Source organism: Oncorhynchus keta, chromosome 17, assembly GCF_023373465.1.
Source record: "Oncorhynchus keta strain PuntledgeMale-10-30-2019 chromosome 17, Oket_V2, whole genome shotgun sequence".
Lineage (NCBI taxonomy): Eukaryota > Metazoa > Chordata > Actinopteri > Salmoniformes > Salmonidae > Oncorhynchus > Oncorhynchus keta.
Window position 1 is genome coordinate 45,900,631 of NC_068437.1, and position 16,666 is coordinate 45,917,296.

The 16,666-nt window shown below is 45.6% G+C and overlaps 1 protein-coding gene across 1 annotated transcript in view; it reads right to left on the reverse strand.

Annotated features, from left to right (window-relative positions):
* LOC118395934 (carbohydrate sulfotransferase 8-like) overlaps positions 1 to 16,666 on the reverse strand; it is a 96,409-nt gene that overhangs the window by 59,988 nt on the left and 19,755 nt on the right. The window contains exon 2 of the mRNA XM_035790029.2: positions 13,959 to 14,185. Coding sequence (XP_035645922.1) covers positions 13,959 to 14,157 — 199 coding nt within the window. The 5' untranslated portion in view covers positions 14,158 to 14,185. The remainder of the gene's footprint in view (positions 1 to 13,958; positions 14,186 to 16,666) is intronic.

A 16,666-nucleotide genomic window follows, 5' to 3' on the forward strand; every position in this document is an offset into this window, starting at 1 on the left:
TGTAGAAACTATTACACTCAACGGAACGACTTGATTAGTGTAGTGTCAACAACGCAGCCACTGCCAGCTAGCCTACAAAGTCAACAACGCAGCCACTGCCAGCTAGCCTACTTCAGCAGTACTGTATCATTTTAATCATTTTAGTCAATAAGATTCTTGCTACGTAAGCTTAACTTTCTGAACATTCGAGACGTGTAGTCCACTTGTCATTCCAATCTCCTTGCATTAGCGTAGCCTCTTCTGTAGCCTGTCAACTATGTGTCTGTCTATCCCTGTTCTCTCCTCTCTGCACAGACCATACAAACGCTCCACACCGCGTGGCCGCGGCCACCCTAATCTGGTGGTCCCAGCGCGCACGACCCACGTGGAGTTCCAGGTCTCCGGTAGCCTCTGGAACTGCCGATCTGCGGCCAACAAGGCAGAGTTCATCTCAGCCTATGCCTCCCTCCAGTCCCTCGACTTCTTGGCACTGACGGAAACATGGATCACCACAGATAACACTGCTACTCCTACTGCTCTCTCTTCGTCCGCCCACCTGTTCTCGCACACCCCGAGAGCTTCTGGTCAGCGGGGTGGTGGCACCGGGATCCTCATCTCTCCCAAGTGGTCATTCTCTCTTCCTCCCCTTACCCATCTGTCTATCGCCTCCTTTGAATTCCATGCTGTCACAGTTACCAGCCCTTTCAAGCTTAACATCCTTATCATTTATCGCCCTCCAGGTTCCCTCGGAGAGTTCATCAATGAGCTTGATGTCTTGATAAGCTCCTTTCCTGAGGACGGCTCACCTCTCACAGTTCTGGGCGACTTTAACCTCCCCACGTCTACCTTTGACTCATTCCTCTCTGCCTCCTTCTTTCCACTCCTCTCCTCTTTTGACCTCACCCTCTCACCTCCCCCTACTCACAAGGCAGGCAATACGCTCGACCTCATCTTTACTAGATGCTGTTCTTCCACTAACCTCATTGCAACTCCCCTCCAAGTCTCCGACCACTACCTTGTATCCTTTTCCCTCTCGCTCTCATCCAACACTTCCCACACTGCCCCTACTCGGATGGTATCGCGCCGTCCCAACCTTCGCTCTCTCTCCCCCGCTACTCTCTCCTCTTCCATCCTATCATCTCTTCCCTCTGCTCAAACCTTCTCCAACCTATCTCCTGATTCTGCCTCCTCAACCCTCCTCTCCTCCCTTTCTGCATCCTTTGACTCTCTATGTCCCCTATCCTCCAGGCCGGCTCGGTCCTCCCCTCCCGCTCCGTGGCTCGACGACTCATTGCGAGCTCACAGAACAGGGCTCCGGGCAGCCGAGCGGAAATGGAGGAAAACTCGCCTCCCTGCGGACCTGGCATCCTTTCACTCCCTCCTCTCTACATTTTCCTCCTCTGTCTCTGCTGCTAAAGCCACTTTCTACCACTCTAAATTCCAAGCATCTGCCTCTAACCCTAGGAAGCTCTTTGCCACCTTCTCCTCCCTCCTGAATCCTCCTCCCCCCTCCTCCCTCTCTGCAGATGACTTCGTCAACCATTTTGAAAAGAAGGTCGACGACATCCGATCCTCGTTTGCTAAGTCAAACGACACCGCTGGTTCTGCTCACACTGCCCTACCCTGTGCTCTGACCTCTTTCTCCCCTCTCTCTCCAGATGAAATCTCGCGTCTTGTGACGGCCGGCCGCCCAACAACCTGCCCGCTTGACCCTATCCCCTCCTCTCTTCTCCAGACCATTTCCGGAGACCTTCTCCCTTACCTCACCTCGCTCATCAACTCATCCCTGACCGCTGGCTACGTCCCTTCCGTCTTCAAGAGAGCGAGAGTTGCACCCCTTCTGAAAAAACCTACACTCGATCCCTCCGATGTCAACAACTACAGACCAGTATCCCTTCTTTCTTTTCTCTCCAAAACTCTTGAACGTGCCGTCCTTGGCCAGCTCTCCCGCTATCTCTCTCAGAATGACCTTCTTGATCCAAATCAGTCAGGTTTCAAGACTAGTCATTCAACTGAGACTGCTCTTCTCTGTATCACGGAGGCGCTCCGCACTGCTAAAGCTAACTCTCTCTCCTCTGCTCTCATCCTTCTAGACCTATCGGCTGCCTTCGATACTGTGAACCATCAGATCCTCCTCTCCACCCTCTCCGAGTTGGGCATCTCCGGCACGGCCCACGCTTGGATTGCGTCCTACCTGACAGGTCGCTCCTACCAGGTGGCGTGGCGAGAATCTGTCTCCTCACCACGCGCTCTCACCACTGGTGTCCCCCAGGGCTCTGTTCTAGGCCCTCTCCTATTCTCGCTATACACCAAGTCACTTGGCTCTGTCATAACCTCACATGGTCTCTCCTATCATTGCTATGCAGACGACACACAATTAATCTTCTCCTTTCCCCCTTCTGATGACCAGGTGGCGAATCGCATCTCTGCATGTCTGGCAGACATATCAGTGTGGATGACGGATCACCACCTCAAGCTGAACCTCGGCAAGACGGAGCTGCTCTTCCTCCCGGGGAAGGACTGCCCGTTCCATGATCTCGCCATCACGGTTGACAACTCCATTGTGTGTTCCAGGACAACACCCTGTCGTTCTCAACTAACATCAAGGCGGTGGCCCGTTCCTGTAGGTTCATGCTCTACAACATCCGCAGAGTACGACCCTGCCTCACACAGGAAGCGGCGCAGGTCCTAATCCAGACACTTGTCATCTCCCGTCTGGATTACTGCAACTCGCTGTTGGCTGGGCTCCCTGCCTGTGCCATTAAACCCCTACAACTCATCCAGAACGCCACAGCCCGTCTGGTGTTCAACCTTCCCAAGTTCTCTCACGTCACCCCGCTCCTCCGCTCTCTCCACTGGCTTCCAGTTGAAGCTCGCATCCGCTACAAGACCATGGTGCTTGCCTACGGAGCTGTGAGGGGAACGGCACCTCAGTACCTCCAGGCTCTGATCAGGCCCTACACCCAAACAAGGGCACTGCGTTCATCCACCTCTGGCCTGCTCGCCTCCCTACCACTGAGGAAGTACAGTTCCCGCTCAGCCCAGTCAAAACTGTTCGCTGCTCTGGCCCCCCAATGGTGGAACAAACTCCCTCACGACGCCAGGACAGCGGAGTCAATCACCACCTTCCGGAGACACCTGAAACCCCACCTCTTTAAGGAATACCTAGGATAGGATAAAGTAATCCTTCTCACCCCCCCCCCCTTAAAAGATTTAGATGCACTATTGTAAAGTGGCTGTTCCACTGGATGTCAAGGTGAATGCACCAATTTGTAAGTCGCTCTGGATAAGAGCGTCTGCTAAATGACTTAAATGTAAATGTAAATGTTTGGGACATTTTATTGTCACCTCTCCTTTCTCTTTGTGCAACTGCCACTCTCCCTTGTATTTCATGTAGTTAAAAGGGGGGAGGGGAGTGGTGGAGACTATTTGCCCACTGGCATCCTGATGTTCTATTCTCTCTCTGTGGGTGGCTTGTCCCAGACATTGCTGCTAACGCTGTGTCGCTAATAAGTAGTCTGGAGCAGATGTCATGATCAAACTTGTCTGGAATAAAAGCAGCATAAGGGAAGTAGCATGTATATGCATCTTTCCCTAGACTAGAGCAGCATGTCAACAGAGACATCAAACTGACATTTTGATGTAAACTATGCCAACTCTTCCAGTCTGCCTGGAGATTTTCTGAATGTCTAAATGATTGAATTAATGACTGATGTGAAAAATGTTGAAGGAATTGTATAATCTCCCACCCAGACTGGGTTGTCAACACAACCCTGTCACAGTCTACTTGAAACTAAGTTCATTTAAAAAAAACTAAAAAATGTAATAATTTAAAACTAGTTTGTGATATGACATACAGTAACAGTCAAAGCTTTGGACATACCGACTCATTCCAGGGTTTCTTTATTTTTACTACTTTCTACATTTCAGAATAATAGTGAAGACATAAACTATGAAATAACACATATGGAATCATGTAAACAAAAAAAGTGTTAAACAAACACATTAAGAAGGAAGGAAACTCCACAAATTAACTTAACAAGCACACCTGTTAATTGAAATGCATTCCAGGTGCCTACCTCATGAAGCTGGTTGAGAGAATGCCAAGATTGTGCAAAGCTGTCATCAAGGTAAAAGGGTGACTACTTTGAAGAATCTAAAATCTATTTGGATTTGTTTAACACTTTTTTGGTTACTACATGATTCCATGTGTCATTTCATAGTGGATGTCTTCACTATTATTCTACAATGTAGAAAATAGTACAAATAAAGAAAAATCCTTGAATTAGTAGGTGTTCGTAGGAATCCCATACATAAGGAAAACCTGCTGGAACATACACTCCACGAATTCCATGCAGTAGGTTTGATGAGAAAGAGGAACCAGACACATATTTGAAAAATGGCCTACTATGACAAGGATAGTGGTGTTACCAGAGGATTCAGGAAGGTCTGTGATGAAGTCAACGTCTATGTGGGACCAGGGTCTGTGAGGGTTTGGCAAAGGCTGAAGCTTCCCGAAGGGAGATGACAAGGGCTTTTGGTTTGGGCACTTATGTCAGATGCCAGTGAGGACCACCAGAAGTTCGGTGGTTCGTGTAATGCCCAGATGTCCTGACCCCAAGGACGTGTGACACCATTGCATCAGTTGGGGTCTAACAGCTGCTGGTAAGTAACTCTTCCCAGCTGGTGTCTCAGAAGGAGCCGGGTCTGAGGTTTGGGCTTCTTGTATGGCAGAGTGAACCTCTCACTGTACTGGTCCCATAATGCAAGAGGAAGGATGGGTGTAGGGTCTGAGTTACTGGTCGGAAGGTCATACTGGCGGGAGAGAGTATCAGCTTTTACAATTCCTTCCAGGGATGTAAGTAACATGAAAATGGAAGCATGTGAAGAGAGCCCAGCGGGCTTGTCTGGAGTTTAACCTCTTGGCCCCTCTGATATAGTCCAGATTACGATGATGTTAGGACAAGAAAGGGATGTTATGCGCCCTTCAACCAGTGGCGCCACTCCTCAAGGGCTAGCTTGATGGCGAGGAGTTCTGTGCCTCACATCGTAATTCCTCTCAGTGGGGGATAACTTCCTGAAGAAGAAGGCACAGGGATGTGATGTGGGAGGGGTTCCCACCTGCTGAGAGAGTATGGCTTCTATTCCTACTTTGGAGGCATTCACCTCCAGGGGTGAAAGGAAGGGTCTGATCAGGTTGGCGAAGGACAGGAGCTGAGGTGAAGAGGCATTTCAAGTTGTGGAACACAGTCAGGACGGTATCAGTCCATTGAAGGGTCTGGGTCTTTTGGCTGGTAAGGGCAGTGAGGGGGGCGGCAGTAGAACTAAAGTTCTGAATGAACCGGCGATAGTAGTTGGAGAACCAATTGAAACGTTGGAGTTCCTTAACGGTGGTGGGTTTGGGCCAGTTACTTACGGCGGTGACTTTGTTCTCATCCATGCTGACCCCTCCAGGTGTCAGTACGAAACCGAGGAGGTTTACCGAGGTTACATGGAAGGCACTCTTTTCAGTCTTCACATAAATGTTATGTCAAGGAGCCGTTGAAGAAGCTTTTGCACATGCTGTATGTGTTCATTCAGGGAGTAGGAGTAAATCAAGATGTTGTCAATGTAGACGATGAGAAAGCGGTTGATCATATCCTAGAAAACCTCATTCATAAAGGATTGGAAGACGGCAGGGGGCGCTCGTAAGGCATCACCAGGTATTCGTATTGCCCTCGAGCGGTGATAAAGGCCGTCTTCCATTCGTCGCCTTCACGTATGCAGACAAGGTTATATGCACTCCACAGGTCGAGTTTAGTATAGGATAGATGTTGGCTGGGCCCACTTGTTCAAGGGTCACTGGATCAGAGGGAAATAGTTATTGACCGTGACGTCATTCAGGGAACGATAATCAATACATGGACGGACACCACTGTCCTTTTTTCCAACGAAGAAGAAGCTAGACGCAGCCGGGGAAGAAGAACGGATGAAACCTTTTGAGTGATTCATCAATGTAGTTCTCCATTGCCTCATTTTCCCGGGATAGATAGGGGGTAAACACGGCCCGTCTGTGGGGACATTCCAGGGAGTAAGTCAACAGCACAGTCTCCTGGGCGATGTGGTGGCAGAGTGGAGGCCTTGATTTTGCTGAAGACATTGCTGTTCTGGGGGAATTCAGATGGTATGGTGGGTGGCACTGCAGAGAGTCCTCAATGGTGGTGGCTCTGCAGGGTAGGCTGAGACAACTGGAGAAGCAGGTAAAAGACCAGGACAGTAGTTCACCTTGTTTCCACGAGATGGCAGGGTCGTTTGGGGGATGAGAGTTCCATGAGTTGAATGGTTTTGGTGTGAAAGACTCCAATCTGGAGGATAACGCTCAGTATCAGGTGCGTAATGGAGCTTGTGCCCAATGGCTGCCTGTCCAGGGTGTTAATCCTTAAGGGAGGGGTGACAGGTGTCAGATCAATGTCAAACTCTTGTACTAGCTGGTGATCTTATAAAATGACCTGCTGTTCACAAATCTATCAAGCCTTCTACGTACTTGGTAACCCGCTTCAAGGTTATCAATACTGGGATGGAGAATTGCTTCTGTGAGATATTTAGAAATAAGGACACACCTACCTGCATGGCAGCGGAGGGACCTTTCTCATCTCTCTGTGGGGGGCGACCAGGGCAATGGCTGAGTAGATGATCTTTCCCACCACAGTATAGGCAGAGCCCTCCTTGGATGCGCTTGATGTTCGATACACGGGAGAAGAGCTTGGCCCAACTGCATGGGCTCTGGAAGACTCGGACGGGATGACGGAATCATGAAAAGAGAAGGTGTCGGGTTCCTGGGTGGCAGAGTTCTTCAGCGGTCGGCGATGAGGTGGTCAATGGAGATGGACATAAGAATGTATTGATTTAAATCCTGAAGGTCACCTCTACAGGCCAGCTCCGCCTGAAGTTCCCTGTTGAGTCCTCTTCAGTAAACGGTAAATAAAGCAGCCTCACTCCATCCACTCCCTGCAGCCTTGGTGCGGAACGCGAGGGCATAGTCGGCAGCCTCACTCCATCTACTCCCTGCAGCCTTGGTGCGGAAGGCGAGGGCATAGTCGGCAGCTGAATTGCATCCTTGTTGAAGTTCTATGAGGAGATCTCCTCTAGGACTACCGGAAGGAGAGTGATCGAATACCACTTTGAAGAGGGTGTGGAAATGGGTCTCGGATCTGAGTTCTGTGCAGAGTAGAGACAACAAAATCCACCCTGTTCTTGTCGGTGGCGAAGTTCGGGGGGTTGTGCTCACTGTATTTTTATTTCTCCGTTATTTTACCAGGTAAGTTGACTGAGAACACGTTCTCATTTACAGCAACAACCTGGGGAATAGTTACAGGGGAGAGGAGGGGGATGAATGAGCCAATTGTAAACTGGGGATTATTAGGTGACCATGATGGTTTGAGGGCCAGATTGGGAATTTAGCCAGGACACCGGGGTTAACACCCCTACTCTTACGATAAGTGCCATGGGATCTTTAATGACCTCAGAGAGTTAGGACATCCGTTTAACATCCCATGCGAAAGACTGCACCCTACACAGGGCAGTGTCCCCAATCGCTGGGGCATTGGGATCATTTTTAGACCAGAGGAAAGAGTGCCTCCCACTGGCCCTCCAACACCACTTCCAGCAGCATATTTGCTGCATTGTATCAGAAATCCCTGACATTTCCCAGGCGAAACGTCATATTTTCCAGGCATGGGTATGAACGAAGGGGGGCTATGGGTTATGATTCCTGGTATCGGAGGAGTAGGGATAGGCTGGCGGAGAAGATGGCAGATTTCCTCCATATTCTCCTCTTGCTGGGTTAGGCACCGCTGTAAGCTCCGCTGAATCCATTCTGTTTTTAGGTGAGGTATTCTGTAATGAATATTCAGGGAGAAAAGTTGTAGGTCCATGCGCAGAGCGCGGCAGATGTCTATTAAGCCTTCGCAGAAGGCAGGAATCGTGGTCACAGGCAATGGACAAACACAGGTAGGTAGTCAAAAACAAACAATACCTCACAACCATACAAATAGAAAGAACTGAACTAAATAGGGAGCTGATGAGACCAGGTGAGAAACGAACGGTCAAGAATACAAAGAAACAGGGCTACGGTCAAGAATACAAAGAAACAGGGCTACGGTCAAGAATACAAAGAAAAAGAACACAAGGTTGACTAAGAAAAGAAAAGCAGAACCTTACAGTATGGGGTGCATTTTCCTGACATGGTTTAGGTCCACTTGCAGAATCTATATCAAGGAAGCTGTTCTGGCAGCTCGTGGTGGCAGAGCTTTTAAGACACTTTATGTTGGTGTTTCCTTCATTTTGGCAGATACAGTACTTGTATGTGCTTGTGATAAAACTTACTCCAGTTATTTTTTGTAATCTATTGATCCTCTGTGGCTTAATTATGCTCTCTGGTGTATTTTGAACATTGAGAGCGGACTCCCGTGGTTGGATAAAAATTATAATAATACAAAAATTACATTATTTCTAATTTAATTTGTTTTGCATCTTGGGCCCCCTACGGGCTTGGGCCCAGCCCCCGACTCACACAATTGACCAGTCACATTTATTTAGTATGCAGTTTTTTTTTTTTTAAGTTGATAATCAGTTACCCAAACAAGGAAGGGCCCCCCAGTTCAGGTGAGCAGACACCTTGGCGGTTGATTTGTGAGTTGCCCGTCTTGCCTGCTCCCAGACATTATAATTCTTTGTGACTAATTTCTATACAGGTAGACCAGAAAAGCAACATCCCTGATTGGCAGATGAGTGGCAACCCTGATTAGAAACACCTGCTGCTCATCGGTTGAACAATTGTTTACAGACAGATTATTTCACTTATAATTCACTGTATCACATTTCCAGTGGGTCAGAAGTTTACATACACTAAGTTGACTGTGCCTTTAATAAACAGCTTGGAAAATTCCAGAAAATTATGTCATGGCTTTAGAAGCTTCTGACAGGCAAATTGACATCATTTGCGTAAATTGGAGGTCTACCTGTGAATGTATTTCAAGGCTGACCATCAAACTTAGTGCCTCTTTGCTTGACATTATTTTAAGAATGTGAAATGTCAGAATAATTAGTAGGGAGAATGATTTGTTTCAGCTTTTATTTATTTCATCACATTCCCAGTGGGTCAGAAGTTTTACAAAAACAGTTCGAATTGGAACCAAAGGGTTCTCCTATGGGTACAGCCAAAGAACCCTTTTAGGTTCTAGATGGCACCTTTTATGCTAAGAGTGTACAGCCACTAGTCACAGTAGCCAGGCAGGCAGTAAGTCACTGCTGTCTGTGTTCCCCAGGGCTGTTGAGTGTCCTCCCTACGGTGCCTCCAGAAAGGCAGCACACCGAGTCATGACCTTGCTAACCTGGTGCAACAGGCCCATTCCATACAACGCTCCCTCACTGTCTGTTTGTCCATTTCTTTTAATGAGATCTCCTTGCAAAGACAGGTCATGACACAGTATCGAAAAAACAAAGTGTCCTACTATACACACTTTTTTTGGCCTAACCTCATGAGGCAAGTGAACCACAATCTTAATATTATCAGTTGCTCTCAGCCAATCATCAGTCATTTGTGTAAGTGCCGGACATGTTGAATGCCCTTCCCTATATGCGTACTGAATATCTGTTAATTTGTTTACTGTGAAATAGCATTGTACTTTGTCAAACATACTTTTTTCCAAAAGTGTAATAAGGGTTGGTGACAGGCCAGCTGTTTGAGCCTGTAAAGGGTCCTTTGCTTTTCTTGGGTAGCGGAATGGTCATCTGAGGGGGGGTGGGCCAAGCAGGGAGATAAAGTCTGTAGGCAGTCGAAGAACCCTTTTGAATCCCTGTGTGGAATGGTTACTGCCAAGCAACCATTAGCCTCAATCTTGAACTGTGTGGATTGAAAAGACTACCTCCATTGTGTGGGCTCACAAATCCCTGGATCGAGGTGGGTTTAGTTCTAAACAAAACTGAGTTTATTCTCAACGTATTGTTACAGAGACATTTTCTAACAGGCGGACAGGCATAGAAATGCTCACATGTCTTGTCAATGTGAGAGAGTTTGCATTTGCTCAAGACACAGCAGCAGAATTGACAATTGATACCCTGGATGTAAACTCACGGCTTATCCCGAGAACGGCATAACAATGGCAAAAGAAAATAATGGGAATGTCACTAAAGATATTCAAACAGACTAGAATAAATATGCATTTCAATGTTCTTATCTTGAAGAGCAGGGTGGCTGCCAATGAAAATGTATTGGGTAGGCTGCTGTTGGACCACCCCCGATGAACATTCATTAAATCTTGCCTTTCAAATTAGGGTTTAGCTTGCTGTGACATGTTTTTTGTTTTGACTCAAATAGGACACACATCACACGTCTCACACACCCATAGCTAAACTTTCAAATTGCATTAGGTCACTTCAGGGAGAGAATTCAATTTGTTGCACAGGGAGAATAGAGGGAGGGAGAGAGAGAAATGGACAGAGTGATGTGCAGGGAGAGAGTGAGATGGGGAGGGAGATGTGGAGGGAGATGTGGAGGGAGAGAGTGAGATGGGGAGGGAGAGAGTGAGATGGGAAGGGAGAGAGTGATATGGGGAGGGAGAGAGGGAAATGTGGAAGGAGAGAGATGTGGAGGGAGAGAGAAATGTGGAGGGAGATGTGGAGGGAGAGAGTGAGATGGGGAGGGAGATGTGGAGGGAGAGAGTGAGATGGGGAGGGAGATGTGGAGGGAGAGAGTGAGATGGGGAGGGAGATGTGGAAGGAGAGAGTGAGATGGGGAGGGAGATGGGGAGGGAGAGAGTGAGATGGGGAGGGAGATGGGGAGGGAGAGAGTGAGATGTGGAGGGAGATGTGGAGGGAGAGAGTGAGATGTGGAGGGAGATGTGGAGGGAGAGAGTGAGATGTGGAGGGAGATGTGGAGGGAGATGTGGAGGGAGATGTGGAGGGAGATGTGGAGGGAGAGGGAGAAAGAGAAGGAAAAAAAGAAGCCAAGAAAGCTTTGATGTGATTTAATAACGAGCTTTACTGTCTCGGGCTCACCTCAGCTGAATGCAGCCATACCCACTGTTCAGACCTTCTGTTTGAAAAGCCCCAATTTCTGAACAAGAGCCCTTCACAAATTTTTCAGCGCCATTGATAAGGTAACTAACTACCAGTTAGCTACCCGAGGTAGTCTCTCATTAGACAACAAAAAAATATAGAAAGCCTGGCAAAATAAATTAATAGCATATGCTCTGGATGAGGGCTATTGAATAAAAAGCTATCAGTGTAAAATGAAGAGATCATTTGAAAGAGATGCACCTCAGTAGCTTAGTATATTCATTTGAATTAGCAGCAGAATTTGTGTGCTGAGAGTTGCAATTTTTAAAAATAGGATACTGAGTAGGCCTCCTTTGGAGAAAATAGAGGGGAAAGAAAGAGTGAAAGTGAGAAAAGAAATAGTGGTACTTCAAAATGCCAGTTGGATTATAAATTCTGCACAGGGCTGTTTTTACAAGCATCTCTGAAATTGAGATGTGCATTGATTCAATTAAAGAGGAACAATCATCCGAAACGGCATGTGAGTTATTATCACTCTCTGTAGTCTCATTGTGCACTTTCTTCCCTTCCTGAGAGCAGTGCAATCAATGATGTGCTAATCAATTAGAGTTTGGGGCTAGAGGATATCCAAGCTTTTCCTATAACCTATTCAAGTAGCCTAAGCCTAAATATCAGATAAATTAATGTGTAATACCAGAGTAACACTGTAACAATCATTGAGAGGAGACAACTATACTTTTAGCTCCCAACCTTGAAGTCAATATAGATTAATAAAGGATAGTGGTAGATAGACAATGAACTGAATTATTGTTGGTTTGAGTATTCACTAATAGGGTGGAGTTGCTCTCATACCTGTGTAGAACCACTAGCTGTGGTATTTCAAGAGGGCCAATGTCTGATGAAGGCTGAGGGAGTGGCAGGCTCAGGTATGAGTTAACCTGCTGAATATTGTATTGATCCCTCTCTAGACCGTCTCATCACTGTCATCTCACCTCACCTCTCCTCAACCCCCACTCCTCTTCCTCACCTCCCCTAAGCCCCCTCCTCTTCCTCACCTCCCCTTAGCCCCCCTCCTCTTCCTCACCTCCCTTTAGTCCCCTCCTCTTCCTCCCCTCATCTCTCCTTAGCCCAGACTCCTCTTCCTCCCCATACCTCTCCTCAGCCCCCACTCCTCTTCCTCCCCTCACCTCTCCTTAGCCCAGACTCCTCTTCCTCCCCTTACCTCTCCTCAGCCCCCACTCCTCTTCCTCCCCTCACCTCCCCTTATCCCCCCTCCTCTGCCTCCCCTTACCTCCCCTCAACCCTCACCATATGGGCACAGGAGCCAAACAGATGTTTTGGGGATGATATTTTGGGCAGCCCACATTGACAGTTGACTCAGCTGTGAGTGAGAGAGTGAGGCCGTACTGTACTGCCACTGGACTGATTACAGTATGTGTTTAATGAGTAGGACACTCCCTGGCCCCTTTCCTTACTGCACAGGAGTCAGACAGCAGAAGACTGTAAAGGTGAAGGTCTGCCAAGATCATTGAGAAGTGTTCTAAGTAACACTAAAGACGTGGTGATCTGTTAAACTTGACTATGCAACTATGTGTGCTAGAAAGACGCTGAATTTACTCACTGGATTTACAGTCTGAGGTGGACAGGCAGTAATTATTTAACGTTAGGTAAATCAGCTAGTGGCATGCTAATCATTTATTTGCAAACGAGCACATTTAGTCTCCAAGTTTGTTTACGTCTGGGTAATTTGATTTGTTTCTTTAGTATTTCATGAGTCAACAACAGAAGCATAACAACTCCGACAGTGGAACCGCACTGTGCTCTAACTTTGACAATTACATACATTTCCTTACATGGGGTTATATAATTATTGAACATCTACATTTGTTTAATGTATTTTGTCTGTGAAGGATTTCAAAAGCAATTTCCAATAAAGGCATTACAAACCAATTTCAGGGTACTGTGCGTTTCTCACTGATGATTCTCAAACAGAGGCAATTTAAACATGGCCTCTGATGTGTTGCTTATTCTATGCCGCTATATTGATCTGTGAAATGTAATTTACTAACTCGGCCATTTCCAAAACATGTTCTCTCCACTGAACTGCTTTTCAGCTTTTTCTGCCCAGCTTTTTTTTTCTTCTTTCTATTCCACAAACGAGGTGTGTCATTTCAACAACCTCGATGATAAAAATGCTGAGTGTTCAATAAAAAACGTCTAGAACGGGTTTAGTCTAATTGAAAAGAGAACGTATTTTAAAACATATTCTCTTCATTACTCCACATAAATCCCAACAATGAGAGGATAAATGCAAAGTCACAAAGCACAACAGTGAGCCAAATCCAATACCAGAGAGTTACAGTATATCCACTCTGTCTGTGTTTTATGTCACAGGTTTGTATCAGACCACGAGTAGAATATAACAGCTCTGGAAATCTCTGCTGTCTCCCAGTTCATAGCTGTTATCAGTAGAGACACTGTTGCCACAGAGATCATAGCATCCACTCACACCAGGTTGTAGACACAGTACAGCACAGCAGTATAGTACAGCACAGTACAGCTCTAGACAAATACAAAGATCTCCTCACAGATAGGCTTAATAAAGATGACAGTTTTACTGGGTGTCTCAAGGGTTCTCTCAAAACTCATGACATTTTAAATGGCTTTTCAATCATGATTACTACTACTGTATTCTTATTGGCCAGAAGCTTTCATTTATTGGACATTCACAACAACAAAGAAAACAAAACAACCCACATTATTTGACATCAGTAAAACTACAATTACCACACCAACACAAAAACTAGATAGGTAGATACCAGTATACTGTTGAATGCTCCTGCAGTGTTGTTGTGCAACACTTCAACTCAAAGGTCTTCATCATGCAAGTTACTGGATGTGTGTACACCTCTTTGAAAAGCGCTGTAGACTAGTACACTGACCTGGGGTCTGTTGCTGGAGCATGTCTGAGAGGCCCTGGAGGTGGACTAGGAGGAGTAAGGACGCGGCCCCCAGGAGCAGGAGGAACCAGAGGGAACAGTAGAAGGAGCAGGGCAGCTTCATGGCCGACACAACCACCCTTCTCTTGCCACACAGAGCCTCCAGCAACCTACTGGTACTACTGCACTCCCCCAAGAGCATCCCTCCTCAGCCCTGCCACGGGAACCTGCTGTAGGGGGGAGTTAGAGTTAATTTACTTGCGGCATACTGTTTTTAAAAAGAAATGACAACAAGAAAACAGCAGAAAAACAAATGGACTAGTCATAATAAATACGTAATAGGTAACAAATGAATAACACCGTGTTTACAGATTACAAAAAGAGTGTAGTGAATTACACCAGAGATGACGAGAGGCAAAAGACTGTACAAAATGTTTCAAATAAATGGTTTATAACAGTAGAGAGCCTTTAAAAGCAGAGTGTACAGTAAGGTAGTGGTGAAATATGCTAATAAACCAGAGATCCAATTTAAACACAACTTAGATGGTAAAAAATATTTATTTGCGACAAACAGAGTGGCAGTGTGAATATTGTGAGTATTTTCACGGATTGGTGTCGGAAGCAGTGAGGATGGAGTCTGCAGAGAGAAGAGGTGGTTAGAGGAGCTGTTGCGTGAATGTTGTCATTACTGGCACGTGTGTGTGTGTGTGTGTGTGTGTGTGTGTGTGTGTGTGTGTGTGTGTGTGTGTGTGTGTGTGTGTGTGTGTGTGTGTGTGTGTGTGTGTGTGTGTGTGTGTGTGTGTGTGTGTACTCTCCAGGAGTCCTGAGGAGGAGCGTCCTGCTGACTGCAGGCTTTCTGTTCCCAAGAGGCCATGTGGAGTACATCTGTCTCTCTGGAGCATGCTCAAAGAATAGCACTCAGCAGGTGTGGCAAGCTTCACAAATCAGGTGTCCACACACACACAAATACACAGACATACCTATGGAAGCAAGCATGCACTCACACACAAACAATCGTTCAGCTATGGGTGATTTGGATATCTCCTAAAACAAGACAATACCAGGTAAGAAATACACCCACTACACCTACCCCCATGCTTCATCATTTCTTGTTGTTGTATTGGGTGTTGATTGCTTTTCCCTGAAATCCAACTACCCTCTTTCTCTTGTGGTGATTGCTTTTCCCTCTGGTCTAGCCCATAGATTAAAAGAGATAAAATAGGCATTCTGATTCATATCAATGTTCCTTTCATGGTGGAGGTACCTGCAGCCATTTGGTGTTGCGTTTGGCAATTACATCTGTTAAGTTAAAAAAAACAAAAAAACAGAGTAAAAACTAACGGACAACTAGGAAAAGCTCAAACCAAGTTTTTTCACCCAATGGGTCAGACAGCTGAACAGACAAAGACATGTTCCCACCAGCACAAGTATTTATGATTGCGTGATTGCCTTTTCCCTCACTTAGTAACTCTCCAAGCCCATGGCTCATATCCACCCTTAATTGACCCCACCATATATATTCCTCCTATATATAAACATTCACTTCTGGTGTAGCAAGTATTTCAAATTACAACCCAATACAACCCTATTTGAATAGTAATTCCATACTGTTTAACATCACATAAACTTTGAAATTACTTATAAATGAACAAAAAATAAAACATGATTGACATTCACAGTTGATTTGTCAATTTACACCTCCGAGACTTATGGCCTCGGATCTATAAATCACACTGTGCACACTCTTATTTCCATCTCTCGTCGGACAACTGTTAATGACATTTCAGATGGAATACATTTGCACATAAATCATTCCATCTAACCCATAACACATTAGTCACTACTGATAATCCACTTATATAGTTATAAACATACTAAAACATTATATGATTTCAAACGCTATGGTTCAAGCCACTAAGACCATATGTTGTATGCCTAGAAAATATATATTCTTAGAATTAAAATTAGACTTTTTGTTCACCAGGTTATGGTGTGGCACACAAATGTTATAATTCTATTTCATAATTTCCTCACAATACATTCAAGCTATTTTTCAATTATTTTGTTCATTCAAATGAAATTTGCATAGTGCACTTACCCCTCACAGCCTTGTCGTCGAGAGGAAGGCTTTGACGAGGAAAATACACGTACTATCTCCTCCTGCTAATTAAGTAGCACCTGTGAACCGTCTCATATTCTTCCCAGCAGTAGGTTGTGTAGTTCATTTTCAATAATCAGACAGCAACCTGACCTCATAATATATCAATATAAAGAGGGTCTAATAAAATAATATAAATGGAAATGATATTGAAACGTGACTGAGTTGAACTCTGGTGTTATTTTGACTGCATTGTTTAATAATTATGATGATATAAAAAGAATGATGCATGATAATGAACTGTGATTAGAAACATTTGAGCTCAGATGAGGGGGGGGAGTGATGAATGGCTAACAGTCTAACAAAGTTAGACTAAGAAGGTTCTGACAGACAGAGAAACACAATCCAGCCTGCAGCTCCACACCCACACTCAAATTAAATCAAATTGCAATCGTCACATACACTGTATAAAGCCGGTGTAAATTGTGCAGTGAAATGCTTATGTGTTATCTCCCAGAACAATGCAGTACATTAATCAATAATAACAATAAGAGTCCAAAATATAAACTATTTTAAGCAATAAGAGATGTGGTGTCACGCTTAATCCTGCTCC